Here is a 20,477-nt window from a genome sequence, read left to right as displayed (position 1 = left end):
TTAAAAAACACTAATTAAAAAAAAAAAAAAACCCTAGTCAGAATCAAACTCCACATATTTCTATAATTCTTTTATCAGTAACTTGTATTATTCGGTCTTGTAAAACAAGTGTGCTTCAGTTACTGAGATAATAGATGGGAAGCCCAATCTACAGAGAAAGGTAAGGAGAAAAAAAAAAAAAAAAAAGTGGTGGGAGCTTTACAAAATTGTCTAAATAATCTTCTTTAGTGCTGCCCTAAGTAAACTGTAATTATTTAATTGATTAACATCACATTGATTCAACTCCTCTGTCTTTCCCATACGACTCTGGATTTTATTAATACTTATTGATTTCAAAAATGTTATGTCCTCTCATTTAGTTGTGAAGACTGCCAGAGCATCAGCCAAAAAGAAAGTTCCAAAAAAAATAATGAAACTCATTAGAAAGTTTATAAAGGGTACCATTACATGGAATGAGTTCAACTGTCACTTTCAACAGACCTCCCACATCTCTGGAACGGCGGAGATCATTAAGATTTAAATAACTCAGCACAGGAGGTATTACAAGTTATCACCAAGAGGTAGTTTTTGTCCACTTTGACAGTAGCAATGTGGCAAGTTAAAGAAAGCTTCTTTTGTAACCATCTTTAAAGGAATATCCATCCCAAAATGATATTTACATTTATCATAGAGAATGGAAATATCAAAATTCCTGATACAAATGACCTTGAACGAGAATCCAACTTAAAAGGGAAAAAAAAGCAAAACCAAAATATCCATGCAAAATCTGTAATTATTTGCGTCTCGTAATTCAAATGTCAGGTACAGATGTTTAAACAAACATAATAAAATCACTTAAGGATTACATAGTTCACCTTCCCTATGAAAGCTAATGGTCAGAGTGCTAGAGGCTTTAGATCCAGGATGAGAAATGCAGATTTTGTTCTGGCCGCTGAAGAGTATTAACTCTGACTTTTGCATGGATACTTGCCAGACTTCCAAAATCCCCTCAATCTTGCCTTTGCACATTTTCTGAACTTGTAAAGTCTACTACTGCGTACCCCATAGCATCTCACCATATTACTGTATTCATTTATGCATCACCGGTGCTGTGGCACAAGAATTTCACTATGCTCTTGAAGTCTAATGGCCAATAAAGATCTGTAATATCGACTTGTCAGTGCCTCCTGCTGCTCAAAAAACTATTAACTATCTCCTCTCCCATTTTTGATTTCCAGGAGTATGTCGTCAAAGCACAACTGAGGCCTGAAGATTGTCCAATTTATTAGCCTGAAAACTTTTTCATTTTGGGAATGTATTCCTCTTGTTTGCAGTGAACCTTTGCAGTAACTGTCATAAATGCAGGAGATCCTTGAAGTGTACATTTCTCAGGATGAAATTCAGGGTCTCACAATCTTAACTCGTAGTAATTTCCCAGACAAACACAATGTGCAGTGCATGTGAAGATGTAGCACCTGCCAAAGTGGAAATGTTTAGGTATCCCACAAAACTGTTCACAAGTAAAGACTGATTTATACTTCCGAGTCACACCTACAGGTATGGAATAGCCGGACGTGCACCACCTCAAAATTGTAACTATGTGTCATGTTAAGGCGGACCCTACGCAGACCCCTATGACTGATTGGCCAGTTTGGTAACTACATACAGTGGAACCTCGGGTCACAAACGTCTCGGACCACGTACAAATCAGGTTACGACCAAAAAGTTTGCCAAACTTCTGCATCTGTTCACGACCACACACTCGGGTGACGAACAAGCCAGTTTCCCTTCCGGGTCATATGCGCCGATGATTTCCACACGTGTTCAGTCTCTCCCTATGCAGCGAGCGAGAACGTGAGAGAGAGAGCGAGAGAGCCCAAGCAGAAGTAGTAAACATTACAGAAGAACTAAGTAAACATTTAGTTTGCTATTTCACTGTGCATTCTATGGTATAATTAAATCTTTAAAAATATATATATATTTACATACAGCTTGTACAGTCCGGAACGGATTAATTGTATTTACATACAATCCTATGGGGGAAAAATTACTTCGGGTCACGACCAAATCGGGTTGCAACCAGAGTTTTGGAATGAATTACGGTGGTGACCCGAGGTTCCACTGTATTTCCATTTGTCTTCCGCTATTCTGAAGTAAATGTGGAGTAGACTGAGGAAAAACTCCTCAAAAGAAGTTAGAAAATACACATTTATACAATACATCATCACAACAATACAAAAGACAAATCAGATGGCTGCCAATTTGTGGTGCGAAACATTAGTTAACATCAGTTTGGAAGTTGGCAAATGTATGAAAAAATGGAAAAATGGGAGGTACAAATACATTCATAAGCAGAAGAAAATGTGTAGCAACAGGAGCAGTGATACTGGAGGACAAAAACTGCCTACATTTTAATGGATCATTTGCTTTTTTTGCATGCTGCAAAACACTTCCAACTAGTGTTCATGTACATCCCTGAAGTGTGCACAGCAGAAGTATAAACTGCTCTTGGTGAAATAGCCCTCAGCACAGGCTTGACACCACAATATAAATCAGTTTAAAAGGACAGTAGCCATTCTATCATTAACCAATGTACGTAGCGGTTCAGCAGCAGTAGTACTGCAGACACGTAAATGGACAGAGTAGGAGTGAACCTCTCAGATGAAGCACATAATTTCCTATTCAGTCTATGTCCTCATCATTGCCTGTGTTTTTAAGCAACAGGAAGGAATAACAAGACTGACGATATAGGTAATAGAATCAAGACATACACCAATACATGTCTGCCAGGCTTGCTCTTCATGGCAGGATGGGGTGCTCAGCAATCCAGGAGGAACTCTGAAACAGCAACTGTTGTTCTGAATTTAAGGAAGTTGAATGTAGTCTTCATTTAGGCATTGCAGAGTATGCCCAACAATATCCCTCCCCTGTCAGATGTACAAGGCCTAGCACAGTGCAAGGAACACCTGGGAAGATCCATCTTACACTGGAGTTATTATAATTCTAAGACAGTGTACTGTAACAGCATCTAAAAAAAGGAAGTGTTCCTGGTAATATGGAAGTATGATTTTTCCTGTTTGTGCTGCTGCCACAATGAACTTAAACAAGGTATATGGATGCAAATTAAGAGATGATTGGGGAAAGAAGGTGCCTTTTTAACACTCGTGTGTTTTTCATATTATCCTGCACTGGAAAACACAAAAAACTCATATACTGTATACAAGCAAAAATGTAAACGCATATATAGTACATTAATGTGCGACTTTCAGTAACATCCTACAGATGAATAATAGATCTTTAAATCAAACAAGCAACAACTTACAGAACTGCACACTAAGGCATTACAAATTTTATTTGTAGTCTCAAACCTACCTTGATTTAATGGATCATTTGGTGAAATCATTGGTGGCATCACAGGTGGTATCATTGGTGGTAAACCCCCCATTGGCATATTTGGATTGGGATGCATGCCTGGCTGTGGAAACATTCCTGGCTGGGGGAACATTCCAGGCTGTTGTGGATAACCTGGTCCTGAAAATCCATATGGGGGTGGTTGTGGGTAGCCACCGCCTTGTGGTGGGTAGAGAGGATTGCTGGTCTCCTCATAGTTTGGTGGAAAATCAGATCTTGACATTGTGAGAAAAAACTCTGGGAGATTCTGTTATCTAAAAAGAAACGCAATATTGTAATTTAAAATGTACACATCTACACTAATATTTCAGTAAATATTTTAAAACATTAGACACTTCCATCTTTTCACCCAAGGCTGTTATATGCACAATGACCTTACGTTGTGCAATTTGATATCATCGGTTCCTTCATCTCATTACTGGAACTCTGAATAGCTGGTCTCTTCCACGGAACAAAAACAATCCTCTCAATTACACTACACTTGAATAATCTTTTCAAGCTTTTTAGATTTTGTCTTGTAAAATGTATTTAATGCTAATAAATAGTGGGATGTATTACTTAAAGTGAACCAGAAAAAGCCTCTATTTTCTGCTATGAATTTTGTCTCAGAAATTAAAACATTAATTATTCATCTGTGACATCCGAACCACTAACTACATTTTTTAAAATAACTATGAATAATACAAGAACTAGCTAATAATAAAAATGCATAAAACAGTGTCAAGGCAAATCAAATAACCCAAAGAAAGCATGTTCTGCATGTATAAAGTGACATTGAAAACGGGCTAATTTTTTAAAACATTAGCAAATACAGCACATACAAAGAAAGGCACACTCTCACGGAGAATGAGTTTAGTAATAAAAACATTAAAATTATCATGATCTTAAAATTTAAAATATATTACAAAATCACTTGATAACACAAACTCCACTGATTGGGCCTATAAGAAATTACCATAGAAATGTTAAATACCTGTGAAACTAACTTTAAACTTAAAAGGTAGACTGCTGCAAGGAGTGGCCAAATGTACAGTACATATAGTAAAAATAGAAAGATGCTATAAAGAGACAGGTTTCATTTAAAAAGTTTTTAAAAAGTCGCCAAATTCATAATATGCTTCCACTGACCACTCTGATCAGCATTAAATTAATTAAAGGTTGTACAAATCAAGGCAAAAAATGGCTACACAGTAGGCTGCCTATTTTATTTAGCCCAACTTATTCTCCTAAGTAAGCATATCATATAAATGTTTATGTGAATAGTTTACAAAAATACAGCTGTACATTTGCCTGTTAAAGGCTAAAAAACTTACTACAAAATACACACAAAAGAAATGTAGCAGTGCCCAGCTCAAAAAAAAATAAAACATAAAGTGAATAATTATGTTAATCTGTCATCGAAATCAACTTTAAGACCAATGCAAGCACTTACTAATCAGTGTGCAAGAGAAAACAATGAAAATAAATCAACAGCACCATTAGATATTTGTAAACAAATCTTCAATGTTTTCTGCACAAATAATACAGTGATGTACCACTGCTACAAAATTTTCCTCTGCTGCAGCTACAAAATGATATAATTCATGAACATTCATAACCATTTTTCACACTGCACTTAACACTTTTCAAATTGATGCTATGAAACCTGAAAATGGAGAATACGATTATTTATTTGTCACAGCTTTTGAATAGCCAGAATTTAAAAGTATTGTGGTCCAAGTAAAAATCAATTTAATACCTCTACACTATGTAAATATAATAATTACCTAAACATTGTCTTGTGCACCCTATGATAACCAGATTCTCCTGCACCGTTCAACTGGTCAAGCAGTGTATTCATTATTGTGCATACCCTCAAATCACGTGATTTGTTAATCTAAACATTACAAACTTCTTTGGGACAGCAAAGAACTACTGAGGTCTCTCCGCAACCCATCGGGGAGCTCCCAAGCCAACCTTAATCATCAGAGGATTGAGGCTGTCCATGCAGCAACAGATATATACTTAAAGTAAGGGCTGTCAACACCTTTTTAACTTTAGATTGATTTGTTGCAAACATTCAAGTTATATTATAGCTTATGTTCAGATAGCGACACAACTGAAACTTTGCTGTACTACGCTGTTTAGAAACTCTTATTGTACAGCACACAACCTCAGATGTACTCCATACCGAGTTTTAATAAAAATGAAGATGCAGCTTTATTTCATTGTTTAATCTTAACATTGCCCCCACAACACCCATTAGAACATCAGGAATGTTCTTATTGTACACAATATGTATTCATAACGAAAAGTAGACGCTGCTCACTTGCAAAGAATGAATGTCTTTTGTGTATGCATCTGCATTTAGTTCTGTTACTCAGTATTTGTGTGTCATCACAGCTACAAGCTACTTTTTCAATTAGCAATTCATTTTTGTGTTTATTGTTAAATATATTATCTGTGTTTTTATTTTTTTTCTTCAATTATTAAGGTTATTAAAAATACTTGGTGCAGTTCAATTTTATTTATTACCCAGATTATCATTATGTAAAATACTAGTAATCATTAATACTTAGCAATTAACCACAAAAATATTGTAAACACTATTATATTTAATGAAACAATGTGCGAACAAAGCAGCAACAGTTTCTAGGGAGACACAAACAAAACCTCCCAACCAAAAAGTTCTATCACATTTCTATGGGAAACACCCAGTCCTTGCAATTCTATACAGACAAATGGACAAACAGGGGTTTTCAGAGCACACTGAAACTGCAAAAAATATTAGAAATTGGGTTTAGTTTCAGCCCAGAAACTAACAACTTCCATTTTGAATAGTTTGCAGTAACACTTCCTTCTTAGTAGAAATGCAGTCTGCTTTTGGCTGCAACCCAAAAAATGCACTGATAACAAGAAGGACAAGCAGAAAACCATCTCACCAATAAAATACACCCATATGCATGGGTTCTGCTGTCCAACTTTCAGGTGGGATGAAATCTCAAGGGAAGCCATGATGTGTGTATATCAAGTGACTGTGCATGTTGAAAAGATTTGATTTTAATAGTGGTAGCATGATGTGACAAGCCTGACACTAAAATGCCACTTCGCAGTTAAATCAAAGCAAAGTTCGGATTACACTTTCATTACTGAATAGCTTAAGTGAAACTATCAAGCTACAGAACATGCCAAAATGTTAGGTAAATGGATGCCAAAAAACCTTGAAGCAATAACACTTGACCTATCAAATCCACTGTATCAAAAATGGACAACTTTAATCCCTCCAAATCTTCTGTTCTACGCTCAAGAGTACAATACGGACATAAAAAGTCTGGGCTGTGCAAAACAGAATGTGAATTTTTTTTTCTCCCCTGTGCTATGAAAGTCATATTGCTAATTTAACTGATGCTAACAGCAGGTGATCTTCAATTTGACAGAAAAATAAAGGTAGCTTGCCTTTATTCCAATAAAAAATAAAAATCCCATGTAAATCTTGGTCTTATTTTCTTTCCCAGAATGTTGTAGGCCATTTCCAACACAGTTTCATAATGTTTGTTACAGATGAAGATTGACACATCAGTTTGTGATTATAAAAAATATGTAAATACAAGTACAAATTTGACTCCTTTAAATTACATTTTTCTATGCACAATGGGTAATAAACATTACTGGCAAGGCACTGTATAACAGCTTGTTCAACTATTACTACATCAAATATACAACTACAATTAAGACAGCAAGACGACTCCTGCAACATTAAAATTCTCAGCTTTATTTTCAATACTAAGTGAACAAAATCTCAACATCTATTTGCATCACACAATAAGTTAGACTAATGCAAAAACTTCAAACAAAGCAAGAACAACAACATGTAACAGCATAAAGGAAAGTCAAAATGCATTAGTTATATTTAGACTTTTATCTTATCTGCTCAAGTCTAAATGAAGGAAGGTACTTAAAAGTCCCGTGATAAATTCGACACAGTGAACTTCTGGTAAGTTTAATTTCAATCTAAAATACCGATTTTATAATATTCTAAATATTCCTAATCATATGCGACTTTTTAATATTATGTAATTAACTGTAGATGTTCAGGGTTAGGTTCAATATTCATTTTAACCACTAAGGCAGAGCACCACACCCAACTCACCAACTTAATAGTTTCATTAACTTGATTATCACCTAACGAGATAATGGCACGTTTTTAAACAAACTCGGTTACCAAGAAGAACTCTTTCACATACAGCCCTGCCCAAGATGACTGATTCAAATGCTATTCTAGTTTAAACAGCACTTACTGTACCTATGTACAACAACATTTACGTCAGGACGCCTGACTAGCTCGCAAGCACGCAGATACCGACCTATATCTTCAGGCTCGTCCATTAACCTAACCGCATGTTTTTGTTGAGGTGTTGAAGACAACAATCGATTATCTAGTAAAGAAAACTCACTCGCAAACGGTGGACCGGGCCTGGGTCTCAACCATACCCCAAACAACGTCGCTAGAATAATAATTATATATAAAAAAAAAAAAAAAAAAGTTAGGAAATTGGGTTTAATGAATCAAAAAAAAATCTCAATTTTAGTCACCAGAATTAAAAACTCTTTCTAAAATACAGAAATACGTATTTATGTAAACTGGACAAGCACTACGTAAGAATGCCATTACTGAAACTATCAAGTAAACCGCCACGGGGTAAGCTGCAGGCTACACGTAATGTTTAGCCATAATCACACTAACGCTGGTTGCATTTTCAGGAAAGTTGCACTTCTAATATACCGTCACGTATCAAAGAATTAGGCAGAATCATGGCTGAGCAACAGGAGCGCCGTGTCTGGGAGATTATTGGGACCTCCTGGTGTTAAACTTCTGTAACACATCTCGCAAACGACTTCTTCTCAATGCTCCAAAATTCGATCAGGTGAAATCAATAAGCTATCCATCCTAAGGACTCAAAGACAATGTCAGTTCTACGCCTATATAGATACTATTTTTTTTTAATGCAGAGAATGGAGTGTGCTTCAAAGTTTACGTCTCTCTACAAAATGCCTCGCGTTCCTCAACCTGTACAGGACCAACTGTTAAAAACGTACATACCTTTTTGGAAAAAGTAGTCCGTCTGAAGCTAGTACTCTCTGTGCTGTATGTACATATATAAAGTGAACAGTGAGCCACGTCAATAACCTACTCCGTAGAAAACTAATCACATTTTGTTTGAAGGATGTTACTTTTCTGATAAAACTAATCGTCTCTGTCAAAACTTCCTGGCTCGAGTAAGCCTGCGCCGTATCACGTGACTAAGAAGGGCGACGCATTTGGGTGGAGGACTCGCAGATGTTCAGCAAATGGGGCTTGGCCGGGACAGCGCTGCAGAAGAAAAGACCAAAATACGTCACTCTGCAATTGTGCGAGCAACGCAGCTTACATTTTACATTACTTTACTAACTCATGGGCGTCAACGTCTTCTTAGAAAGGGCTGTAATTCTCAAAGCGATACACAAAAATTGATCACTGCCAGACAATAAACGATTATCTGTTATCCAGACATACATTTATATACTGTAACCAGGACCAGATTACGGAGAGTGGGGGCACCGGAGTTGAACATTTTTAGCGCCCCACCTACGCAAAATACTATCAGTACACATCAACTTCTAGGTCTCCAAGTCACACGGAGTAAAGCAAATGACTACTACAGAGAGTCTTGGCTTTCAAATGAATGGCAAACATCTGAGGGATGGAAAAATATGAATTTATGAGAGACAAAGTATGCTGTATCACACGTGACATCTTTAATTAGCTATGCCGCTGTTCTTGCGCCTACTCTGTTTAGGCCCTGCATGGACTGTGTGTTGGGCAAGGTCGTGGGGTCCAGCGGCTCTGGCGCATCTGTTGGTGAAGAAAGATTCAATGATCTTGACTTTACTGATGATGCTGTGATCGGCGCAGCGTCAATGGAGGCTCTGATCAGGTCTCTCAAGAGACCAAGCAAGGAGTCCGAGTGTCTGGGCTTGCGAGTGTCCGGTATAAAAACCAAGAACCAGACCTTTAATGACCTTCTGGGCACAGCCATCAGTGTGTCTGCGTAAAGAATGTTGACCTTGTTGAGAAGTTTACTTACCTCGGCAGTGACATTCAGGTCTCTCTCTTGACTCTTCCTCTGAAGTCAGTAGACAGATTGGGTGAGAAAGGGGTGTGTGGCATTCCCAATATCTCTGCAAAAAGGACAAAGGTCCAAGTCTTTAGAGTCCTGGCGCTTCCTGTTTTGCTAAATGGTTGCGAGACGTGGACGCTATCCAGAGACCCGAGACAAAAACTAGACTCCTTCAATACTGTGTCTCTTCGAAGAATCCTCGGGCACCGCTGGTTTGATTTTGTGTTGAATGAACGGTTGTTCACGGAGTCCTTTATAAAGGCACATTACCTGCATTGTGAGGGAATGTCGCTTACAGGACTACGGCCATGTGACGCGATTCCCTGAAGGTGATCTGACTCACAGGATCCTCAATGTAGAGGACCAAGCCAAGGGGATGCCCACATAACACCTTGCTGCGGTAGATAGATGGACATTTTTGGGGGATAGGACTGGACCACTTGTCTCCATGGGGGCTTGCCTATCAGGATCCCGAGCTGTTTCGTTGTGTGGTGGGTGCGGCACTGTGCTGTACCAGTGCCTGCTCCCCAACCTGATCTAACCTGCTGCACAGATGACAAGCAACCAAATAACTATGGAAGATTATTTCAAGCCAAAGTCAAATGCAATCCAGTGTGTGAACTACACTGGAGTACAATGCATATGTACATGATGTCACAGCAAAGCGGAAAGTAATGAAATGATCATAAAGCATCAAGAGGAGGTGAAGGGGCATCAACAGTTGGGGTAAAAGGAGTTGCAATCACAAGTGTGTTCACCAGGTGCTAAAGAGGGCAAATGGGGAGTTGATAAGGCAGGAAATCTGCCATCTCATTGAACAGGTGCAAGTTACAATGGTAAATGACGATTTTATTTTCTTCCATTTTGACTGGTTGCTGAAAAGGGCCAGAGTAATAGATGTAGCAATGGGTGACGAATGTCCAGCTGCTATAGCAACCTCCTCAAAATGCATTCAAGAGCTAATGTCTCAAAGAGCTGCAGCATATGATTATGTAGATCATATTCCCCGAAATATGGTTTTTAAATACCTGGAGGGGGTTAACCATACCGGCTATTGTTACATTTCTTGACGCATCTATTAAAAAGAAGAATATGCTATAAGGCAAGCACAACAGGTTATTTAGACAACTTAACACAAGAGTAAACATTTTAAGCAAGACCAAAAAAATGCTTCTCGCCATATCAGTTAAATTACTCCACAGTCCACAATGATCAAACCTGTGCTTGCTGCCAGAACACAGAAATATTTAGAAGTAGAATACCAACTGTTGATGCCCCTTACTACACCTTTTGATATTGATTGGCCAACTGATTACATTCCGTTTCGGCATAAATAATGTGAGGTCTTAAATCGAAATGCAATACATTTGGAGCAGCCACCGTGTGAAATGCAATACATTTACTTTGCTTTTAGTTATGACGTGCAATCTATGGATGAACTGAAATGCAGTTTGCTTATGCATTGCATTTTAAAACTGACATGAAAATTGCATGCCATAGTGATACAATAAAATGGAGCAAAAAGGAGATGCAGCACGGTCTTTAATTTTGGTACAAATAATGTTCCATAAGTAACCATCACAAATTATGGTTGAAAAGTGAACTATAGAGCCCTACTGCAAATGCCTACAAAAGCAACAATAGCAAACAGTGCATAGGCTGTTATGTATATTAACAAACAAATGCGTGCTTTTCAAAATTGTACTATTCTGCATTTATTTGCAGTTCACCAAAATCCTGTTTCCAAACCAGATGATTCTCAGTTGACATCAGTGGAGTCAAATAATTTAGTCTTTCATGTCCCATTGTGGATTTGAGTCTACTGTTCACTCGCCTGGGCTTGGGGAAAGGAAACTCCCCACTTACATTTGTCACAACTAACAGCCTTATAAAGAAAGGGATCAGCATTATTGTTACAATTAGCAGTCTTTGTTAATTTTTGTAGCTTTCCCTGTATGGCTTTTCAATATGTACCCATCCAAATAAGTGTTTTGAAATTCAAGGAATTTAAAACAAAACATAGATTTGTCATTTTATGGTGAAATGAAAAAGTGGGAAGTATCTACCCATCTTGCCACAACATTATATTTGTTTGTTGTATCGGAGCAATCGCTTCAGCCGTTATTATGGCAATCTATCCTAGAACCACACAGGACTGTGCAATGTGTGTCATGCTAGCCTTGCAAAGCATCATGGAGTGCTGGGAAATAAAAGTTTGCCTAACTCGGCCATTTACTGAATTATCAGGAACTAAATCAGCAAACAGGGTCTCTGTCAAACTCAGCAAATTTGCCAGGAAAGTTTTTTTGGGGGCCACCTATGGTTCTGGGCCCATGGCCATTGATTCTGTAAGCCCCTGCTAAAATCCAGGCATGACCTTCCCACCTTGCATCCATTCTGCTAAGGCAGACACCAGCTCTCCATGATCCTAAAGTACATGAGGAGTTAAAAATTGATGGATGAAATAATCTCTCAACAGGTAAGCATCCATCCATCTTCCAACCCGCTGAATCCGAACACAGGGTCACGGGGGTCTGCTGGAGCCAATCCCAGCCAACACAGAGCACAAGGCAGGAACCAACCCACCGCAGGACACACACAAACACACCAAGCACACACTAGGGCCAATTTAGAATCGCCATTTGACCTAACCTGCATGTCTTTGGACTGTGGGAGGAAACCGGAGCGCCCGGAGAAAACCCACGCAGACACGGGGAGAACATGCAAACTCCACGCAGGGAGGACCCGGGAAGCGAACCCAGGTCCCCCAACTGCGAGGCAGCAGCGCTACCCACTGCGCCAACAGGTAAGCATCTATTTCCAAATAGGCCTTTTCCCTCACAACACTGAGCAAAACCCAACCCCAGATGAGACTTTTGACAGTCAGGGATCCCAGTTACTTATACACCCCAAAACCCTAATAAAAAGGTCATTTACGGCCATCAACTAACATCTAACCTGCATGTTTATGAATGTGAGAAATAACAAAAAACACACACCACAGAGACAAGGCCAGAATTTAAATCTAGAATTCTACAGGTGATAAACACCTCACTACCATGTTACAACTTTCTGTAAAATTGTTTTTATAAACATACTATTAATCTGGTGTAACGTACAAATACTGATAGAGCAGTAAAAATGCTTGAGGTTTGAAACACATTTTTGTTTATTCAGGGTTTTGGTTGCATTACTGTTGAAAAGGATTTTATATTATATAGTATCCTATGAAACATTGTCACGTATGTGCGACTGACTGGGAACCACCTTTCTGGCTCCAATGAAGGAAGCAGTAAAACCCCAGGCCATGATGAGGTCCTGTCTCTAATGAGGTCTTCTCTTTTGCCTCAGTCCAGATTTGCCACACTCATTCCGGTGCAAACGCCATAAACACAAATGAGACCCAAAAGATGACTTCACAGTGGACAGAGCTCCCGATAAAGCACTATTTTCAGAGAACAGTTGAAGGAAGACCCCTTTAGTGTGCCTGTGGCACCATTTTGCGTTATTTTTATTAACTTATTTAAGGAGGTTACCTTGTTGATGCCCTGATATTCCTTTTTGTTGCTGTGGGTCTCTACCTCAGTCACAGTGTACACCACATAAGTTTGTTCTAGTTTTGTTATATTTTTTCCATTGTTGGAGCATTAAAGCCATACTTAATTATTACACTTCTTCTGTTTACCAATCACTGATGCCTTGGGTTCTGCCCAGCACAACAAAGCAGGAGCCAAGAGCCCCTGCATCTCACCTAAACAAGCAGGTTGCCCGGTTTCTTCTCCTTACGTCCCAATTTAACAACACACACACACACACACACACACACACACACTTTGGATCCTTCTCATTTAGCTGGTATTTACCAATAGTTGTGCAGCAATCAATGATTTTCATCTTTGCCACTTTCTTTAGAAATGGACATTTGCAGCCAGGTGTTTAAGGTATTTAAAATACAAATTGGCCCTAGTGAGTGCTTGGTGTGTGGGTGTGTTTGTGTGTGTCCTGCGGTGGGTTGGCACCCTGCCCGGGATTGGTTCTTGCCTTGTGCCCTGTGTTGGCTGGGATTGGCTCCAGCAGACCCCCCGTGACCCTGTGTTCGGATTCAGCGGGTTGGAAAATGGATGGATGGATGTTTTATAATAAATATCTTTATAAAACACTTGTGCATTGAATACATAAGTGAATGATCTAAAATATATAAAACAATTTTAACATGCCAAACAGCAATCAAGCAGAGTTAACACAGCGGAAGAAACCACTAACGAAAGAGATTCTAATATCTACGTAAATCTATATAGGTGGGTGGCATGGTGGCACAATGGTAGCACTGTTGCCTCACAACAAGGAGACTGTGGTTCACATTTAGAGTGATGCTTGACAGGAGTTTGCATGTTCTCCTTTTGACTCTGGATTTCCTCCAGCCATTTCAGTTGCCTCCTTCAGTCTAAACACATGAAGGGTTAGGTGGTTTTTTGATGCTAAATTGGCCCCTCATGTATGTGTGTGTAGATGGATGTTCACCCTGAAATGAGATTGTTCCTGCCTTGCACCTGATGCTTGCTGGGATCATTTCCAGCTTCTCTGTGACATGCTATGAATGAATGACTTTAAAAGAATGGATAGCTGGACGGTGGATAACTAGATAGTGCTAGGAATCCTGGACAAAAGGACCACTTTACCGGCTTTCCCCACAATGAAGATGCCTCTCACCCTTCTCTATCACTCTTGACAGCATTCCTTCCACCAGCAGATTTGCACCGATTTGAACAGAAGCCACCAAGGAGGCACAATGCATACGTATCCCCTGGCTTACTTTGTTCGGCTTTCCTGGATGCATTCAGGGGTTAAAGTAAAGAAAATACATGAGTCTGAAACTTTGGACTAAAGGTTACTACAAAAACTACATAACCCTTATAAAATAAATGTGTGCAAAGCTTCTATATTATATAAATAATGTAAACAATAAACATTTCAGGTGGTTTCTTTGGTTAAGACAAATGAATATCTTACTAGTACAACGACTAGGGTGTTGTACTGTGTTAGCCAATAAAAGGTGTCATTTTGCTTGGCTTTTCTCTTCATTCATATTGGCTAACTAAAAAGATTACAATATGCAAGCTTTCGAGGCAACTCAGGCCCCTTCTTCTCTCTCTTGTTAAATTAACCCTAGCCTGAATGAATCCATTAATTTTTTACATTTAAAATTTCTCATTTAAATTTTTACCAATGTTGTTTCTTGTCCTAGAGTGTGTATATAAACATAGGGAACTCCAGTTTCTGTATTACATCTTGCCTGAAGAAGGGGCCTGAGTTGCCTCGAAAGCTTGCATATTGTAATCTTTTCAGTTAGCCAATAAAAGGTGTCATTTTGCTTGGCTTTTCTCTAGTACAACGACTGAACTGAAAATGGAAATTGAAAATTTTCATATTAACTAAATCAGTAAACAGTTAATATTTTAAAGTGCTTTCTTTTCCATTTCAATTGCAATGCAGCTTACTAATGGATAGAGAATACTTAAAATCCATCCATCCATTTTCCAACCCGCTGAATCTGAACACAGGGTCACGGGGGTCTGCTGGAGCCAATCCCAGCCAACACATGGCACAAGGCAGGAACCAATCCCGGGCAGGGTGCCAACCCACCGCAGGACACACACAAACACACCCACACACCAAGCACACACTAGGGCCAATTTAGAATCGCCAATCCACCTAACCTGCATGTCTTTGGACTGTGGGAGGAAACCGGAGCACCCAGAGGAAACCCACGCAGACACGGGGAGAACATGCAAACTCCACGCAGGGAGGACCCGGGAAGCGAATCCAGGTCCCCAGATCTTCCAACTGCGAGGCAGCAGCGCTACCCACTGCGCCACCATGCCGCCCATTCTTAAAATCAAGAAATGAAAATAATTTCAAAATTAACATTTATGACCTTAAAAAAAATATGAAGTGCACAGTCTTACTTTCTCAAATGAGAGGGAGGTCAGAGGAATGGCGAGGATGCAGGGAGTAGAGTTGGCTAAGGTGGAGGAGTTTAAATACTTGGGATCAACAGTACAGAGTAATGGGGATTGTAGAAGAGAGGTGAAACAGAGAGTGCAGGCAGGGTGGAGTGGGTGGAGAAGTGTCAGGAGTGATTTGTGACAGACGGGTATCAGCAAGCGTGAAAGGGAAGGTCTACAGGACGGTAGTGAGACCAGCTATGTTATATGGGTTGGAGACGGTGGCACTGACCAGAAAGCAGGAGACAGAGCTGGAGGCGGCAGAGTTAAAGATGCCAAGAATTGCGCAGGGCATGACGAGGATGGACAGAATTAGAAATGAGGACATTAGAGGGTCAGTTCAAGTTGGACGGTTGGGAGACAAAGTCAGAGAGGCGAGATTGCGTTGGTTTGGACATGTGCAGAGGAGAGATGCTGGGTATATTGGGAGAAGGATGCCAAGGATAGAGCTGCCAGGGAACAGGAAAAGAGGAAGATCTAAGAGGAGGTTTATGGATGTGGTGAGAGGACATACAGGTGATGGGTGTAACAGAACAAGATGCAGAGGACACAAAGATATGGAAGAAGATGATCTGCTGTGGCGACCCTTAACAGGAGCAGCCGAAAGAAGAAGTATATAACTTTCTCACTTTAACATATAAAAATCCTGCAAAAAGATCCTGAACGTTTAATCTTTTGTCCTCTGGCAGGTTTTTACCCAAATCAATGAGTGGCTAAGTAATGGTGTATGAAAGGTCATGATCTGTTATAGATGTGGCAAAACATTTTTTGGCGTATACAGGGCTGGCGAATTTGGTGAGACCACCACCACCTCAGGCAGCACTTCCATTCAGCAATATTATATATCTCTCAAAAAAATTAAAGTAACACTTATACACTTTTAATCAGCGTATAGCACCAAGTCAATGAGACTTCTGAGATGTTGATCTGGTCAGTTAAGTAGCAGACTGTTAATCAGTTTCAGCTGCTTTTGTGTTAATGAAATTAACAACTGAGGGGCAACAATGAGACGACCTCCAAAACAGGAATGGTTCAACAGGTGGAGGCCACTCACATTTTACCCTCCTCATCTTTTCTGACTGTTTTTTCACTACTTTTGCATTTGTCTATGGTCAGTGTCACTACTGGTAGCATGAGGCTATTCCTGCTCCCTACAGAGGTTGCACAGGTAGTCCAATTTCTCCAAGATGCCATATGTGCCATTGCCAGAAGGTTTGCTGCGTCTCCAAGCACAATCTCAAGGGCATGGAGGAGATTCCAAGAGACAGGCAGTTACTCTAGGAGAGCTGGACAGGGCTGTAGAAGGTCCTTAACCCTTCAGCAGGACCAGTATCTGCTCCTTTTGGACAAGGAGGAACAGGATGAGCACTGACAGGGCCCTACAAAATGACCTCCAGCAGGCCACTGGTGTGAAAGTCTCTGACCAAACTATCAGAAACAGACTTCATGAGGATGGCCTGAGAGCCCGACGTCCTCTAGTGGGCCCTGTGCTCACTGCCCTATACTTTGTATACGAGAAAGTAAAAATGTCAGGCACATTTTACCTTGCAGGAGATAGTTTGGAAAAGTGTTTAGAGAAGCATGCATGAGTGAAATAGCAGAATTTGGTTTTGTATTCAATTTTGTAAATCACAAAACGGAATTAAAAATATTTTTTGGGTTGAGTTGGTTCAAAGAGAAGTGGAGAATTTATACATTTTTGAAGTTTTTAATTCCTGATTTTTGTATTTCTTTAAAAGCTAATCTTTTCCATTTTTCATACTTTTCAAAAGTAATATTTATTACACTTCTGAGGATGCACTGCATAAAGGGAGTATTGTATCATGAATCATAAATCGTTTACATTACAACAAAAAGATTACATATCGGATGATGGCAAAAATGTGCCTTGCCTCAGGTGGCATTATTTGAAGTAGCAGCCCTGGCTGGCAGAGATGCAAGATGTAAGATGGAAGGCACAAACAGCTGCCCAGTGCATTTGATCAGGGTCATGCTGTACAACAATGCAACTTTTTTTTTTCTTTTAATTGTAGCTACAAAGGCTGTGTTTATGTGGTATCAGACTGGCAGAAAATACAAGTTTCCCAGTTCAAATAAACTTCCTACAAAGTGTTAGATCCCAGTGGGATCATTCAGAGCAAACGGTCCCACTCATATTTGCCAAGATCGAAGGTAATTTTGACCCTTCACGTCTTTCAACAGCATTAAAAAAACCACATCCAGAACTGCCAGAAATATTTTTTTTGTGGCTAAATTGTGTTTTGAGTTATGCAATACATGTCTAATGAGTTTATGTTACATCAAGTATTGCACAAACCAAACAACAAATCAAAAGGAATCTCTAAAAAAAAAAAAAAGTCCAACCAGAAATTCAAGTGAATTCAATTATGTGGGAGAGTCAGGAGTAGGAACTCCAAAATTTCCACAATGTACTTAAATAAAAACTGAATTCATTTCATTTGTGACACAAAGTACCAAAGCACTGTCCTTTACCCCCTTGTCCTCTTAGCAAGCACATATTATTTGCTTTTAACCCTTCGTTTTGTACGATTTTGATCCCATCTCTTACCCACAGTATGATCATGACGACGCAACAAAAAGCAGCCGATTGATTAGCAGGCTAGTGTGCTTACATGGCATTAGCAATTGTGAGAATACTATTAAACGAATGGTTTCCAAAAAAATTATTTCTCTTTTACATTGTTGTTGCAACTTTAACAAAAAGATTGCCAGTAAATATTGCTATGAAACTAAAATCGACCGTGCACCAGGAATACGGCGTGTTGCCAGAAAACATATCAGGGGTCAGACTGAACAACAAAATTATCAAAGATCTCAAGCTGAAGTTTGCAATTTTTTACCCCAGATTTCCTAATGGCAGTTGTATCTAATTATGACAGGGTACAGTACTGGTCTCTTTTGGCCCATTGAAGATCTCGTGAACTCTAACAAGCAAGCTCTCTTGCATCTGTCCCTCTATTAATTCTATGGCTGAAATTATTCAGATTGGGGCCTACATTTCCTGATATCTGTCCAACCCCTTCCTTAGCCTTATTTTCTTCATTTTTTTCCCCCATTCTGCTTTTGAAGAGAAATCTAATAACTACATTCTAGTTATGAGTAAAAATCCAGTTATAGTCACAAACACATTGAAGGAAAGGTGTACTGTATTTGTTTTCTCATTTTCTTTTAATCTGTTACATTTATTTTCTGAACCCATATCCAGTACTGGGATGTCTGTTAATCTAATTTAATTCTGCTTGTTAATATCATTCAATAGTTTAAATCGACACATTTCAAGTTATCTTTTCTCAGAAAACACATGCAAAAAAAGGAGCAATATCCATTTGTGTTTCTTGGTGACCTAACAAATTACAAAAAACTAGGAATTATATGCTCTGTCTATTCAGTTCAGTCCAGTGATGGTAAAAGGTTTCACTGTTGTCGCCAGGTTTCCGAGTTAAGTTTAAAGATTCGAAATAAAACTTATTCTACCACATTTATAGGCTTGTTATATTATTCATGCCAAAATTAAATGCAATCCAACGTTTTAACCTAATTGAAATATAATATATATGCACGTGATGCTTTTAATTTTGCCAGTTTTATGTCATAATTAAATATCAAAACAATTCTCGTGTCAGTTTAAAACAATACAAAATACATATTGCATTTTCAATCATATACCTAGATCCCATGCCTTAACTGCAGCAGCTCCAAAATGTATTGCATTTTGATTCGAGACCACGCTTTGGTCATTTGATTACATTTAGTTTTGGACACGATTAATCAGTGTCAAAATGTGGGGCAAGGGGTGTCAACAGTTGGAGTAAAAGGCGTTCCACTTCTAAACGTTTCTTGTTCTGCCAACAGGCATAAGTGTCATCAGTGTGGACTGTGAAGTGATTAACCAAAATGATCAAAAATAGTTTATAGGTCTCACTGAAAAAGTTTACTCTTACGTTAAGCTGTCTAAAGTGGTTTTTTTTTTTTTTTTACATGTTAAAATAAGGCAGGTGGTTACATGTTCGAGGTCTTCTTGGTTAGCGGTTTTACATTTATATTGAATATAGTGAAACATTTAACATCAGGTTTGTTCCTCGTAGCTTTTTATTCATACCCTCTGTAAAAACTAGACAGTATATATTTTTTCCATTATTTCGACATGGAAGGGAACAGAATGATTGTCATTTGCATCGGCAGCTTCCCCCTGTTAAATGACAATACAGATCCTGCGCCTTATCAACTCCACATTCACCTTCTTTAGTACTGGTTGAACACTCTGGTGTTTGGATTGCCTTTGCCCCCCATTTTGATGCAGACTGGTCATTTGATTACATTTAGTTTTGGCAGGACTGAAGCATGGTCTTGAATCGAAATACAATACACACCGAGCGGCCTCTGAGAGGAGTGCAATACATTTGTTTTGCTTTAGCTATGGCCATGCAATCTATGGGCAAAAATGAAAATGCGAAACACTTTCGTATTGCATTTTACAATGACTTGAAAATTGTGTGTCTTGGTAAAAAGCAACTGATCATTTGGTTAATAGGTTTTTAACTATAACACAATAAAACCATGCCAAAATTAAATTGAATTCTAATAGACATAATGCATTTATCTAAAACATTGGATTGCAGAATGAACAATATTCCATAGTTTGTTCCAGGATCTGCCACAGTATCTCAATTAGATTTAGCTCTGGACATTGGCTACATCAGTCCCAGGTTTTAACTTTGTGATGTGGACTTCCTTTTGCATTTTGGTTCAGTTTTTACTGCATGACACAACTATGCTTCTGCTTTAGCTAAAAATTGGATCATCAGACAGTCACCTTGAGAATTTTCTGATACAAAGCAAAATTTATAGTTCTTTTAAATTAAAACAAATCATTCCAGTCCTACAGCAGCAAAGCATCACTACCCCACCATGTATTTTTTTTTAT

General features: G+C 38.9%; 1 protein-coding gene across 2 annotated transcripts in view; it reads right to left on the bottom strand.

Annotated features, from left to right (window-relative positions):
* Nucleotides 1-20,477, bottom strand: part of LOC114655472 (protein lifeguard 3-like) — a 64,619-nt gene that overhangs the window by 34,816 nt on the left and 9,326 nt on the right. Inside the window, exons 1-2 of one of the 2 annotated variants that reach the window (XM_028806497.2) lie at nt 8,471-8,668; nt 3,352-3,644 (exon numbers count right to left, since the gene is read on the bottom strand). In XM_028806497.2, coding sequence (XP_028662330.1) covers nt 3,352-3,613 — 262 coding nt within the window. In that variant the 5' untranslated portion in view covers nt 3,614-3,644; nt 8,471-8,668. Of the gene's footprint in view, nt 1-3,351; nt 3,645-8,470; nt 8,669-20,477 lie in introns of those variants that run through there. The other variant, XM_028806498.2, reaches the window with a different exon arrangement.

The sequence above is a fragment of the Erpetoichthys calabaricus genome, chromosome 8 (assembly GCF_900747795.2).
Source record: "Erpetoichthys calabaricus chromosome 8, fErpCal1.3, whole genome shotgun sequence".
Classification (NCBI taxonomy): domain Eukaryota; kingdom Metazoa; phylum Chordata; class Cladistia; order Polypteriformes; family Polypteridae; genus Erpetoichthys; species Erpetoichthys calabaricus.
This window is presented reverse-complemented; position numbering and strand designations above follow the sequence as displayed.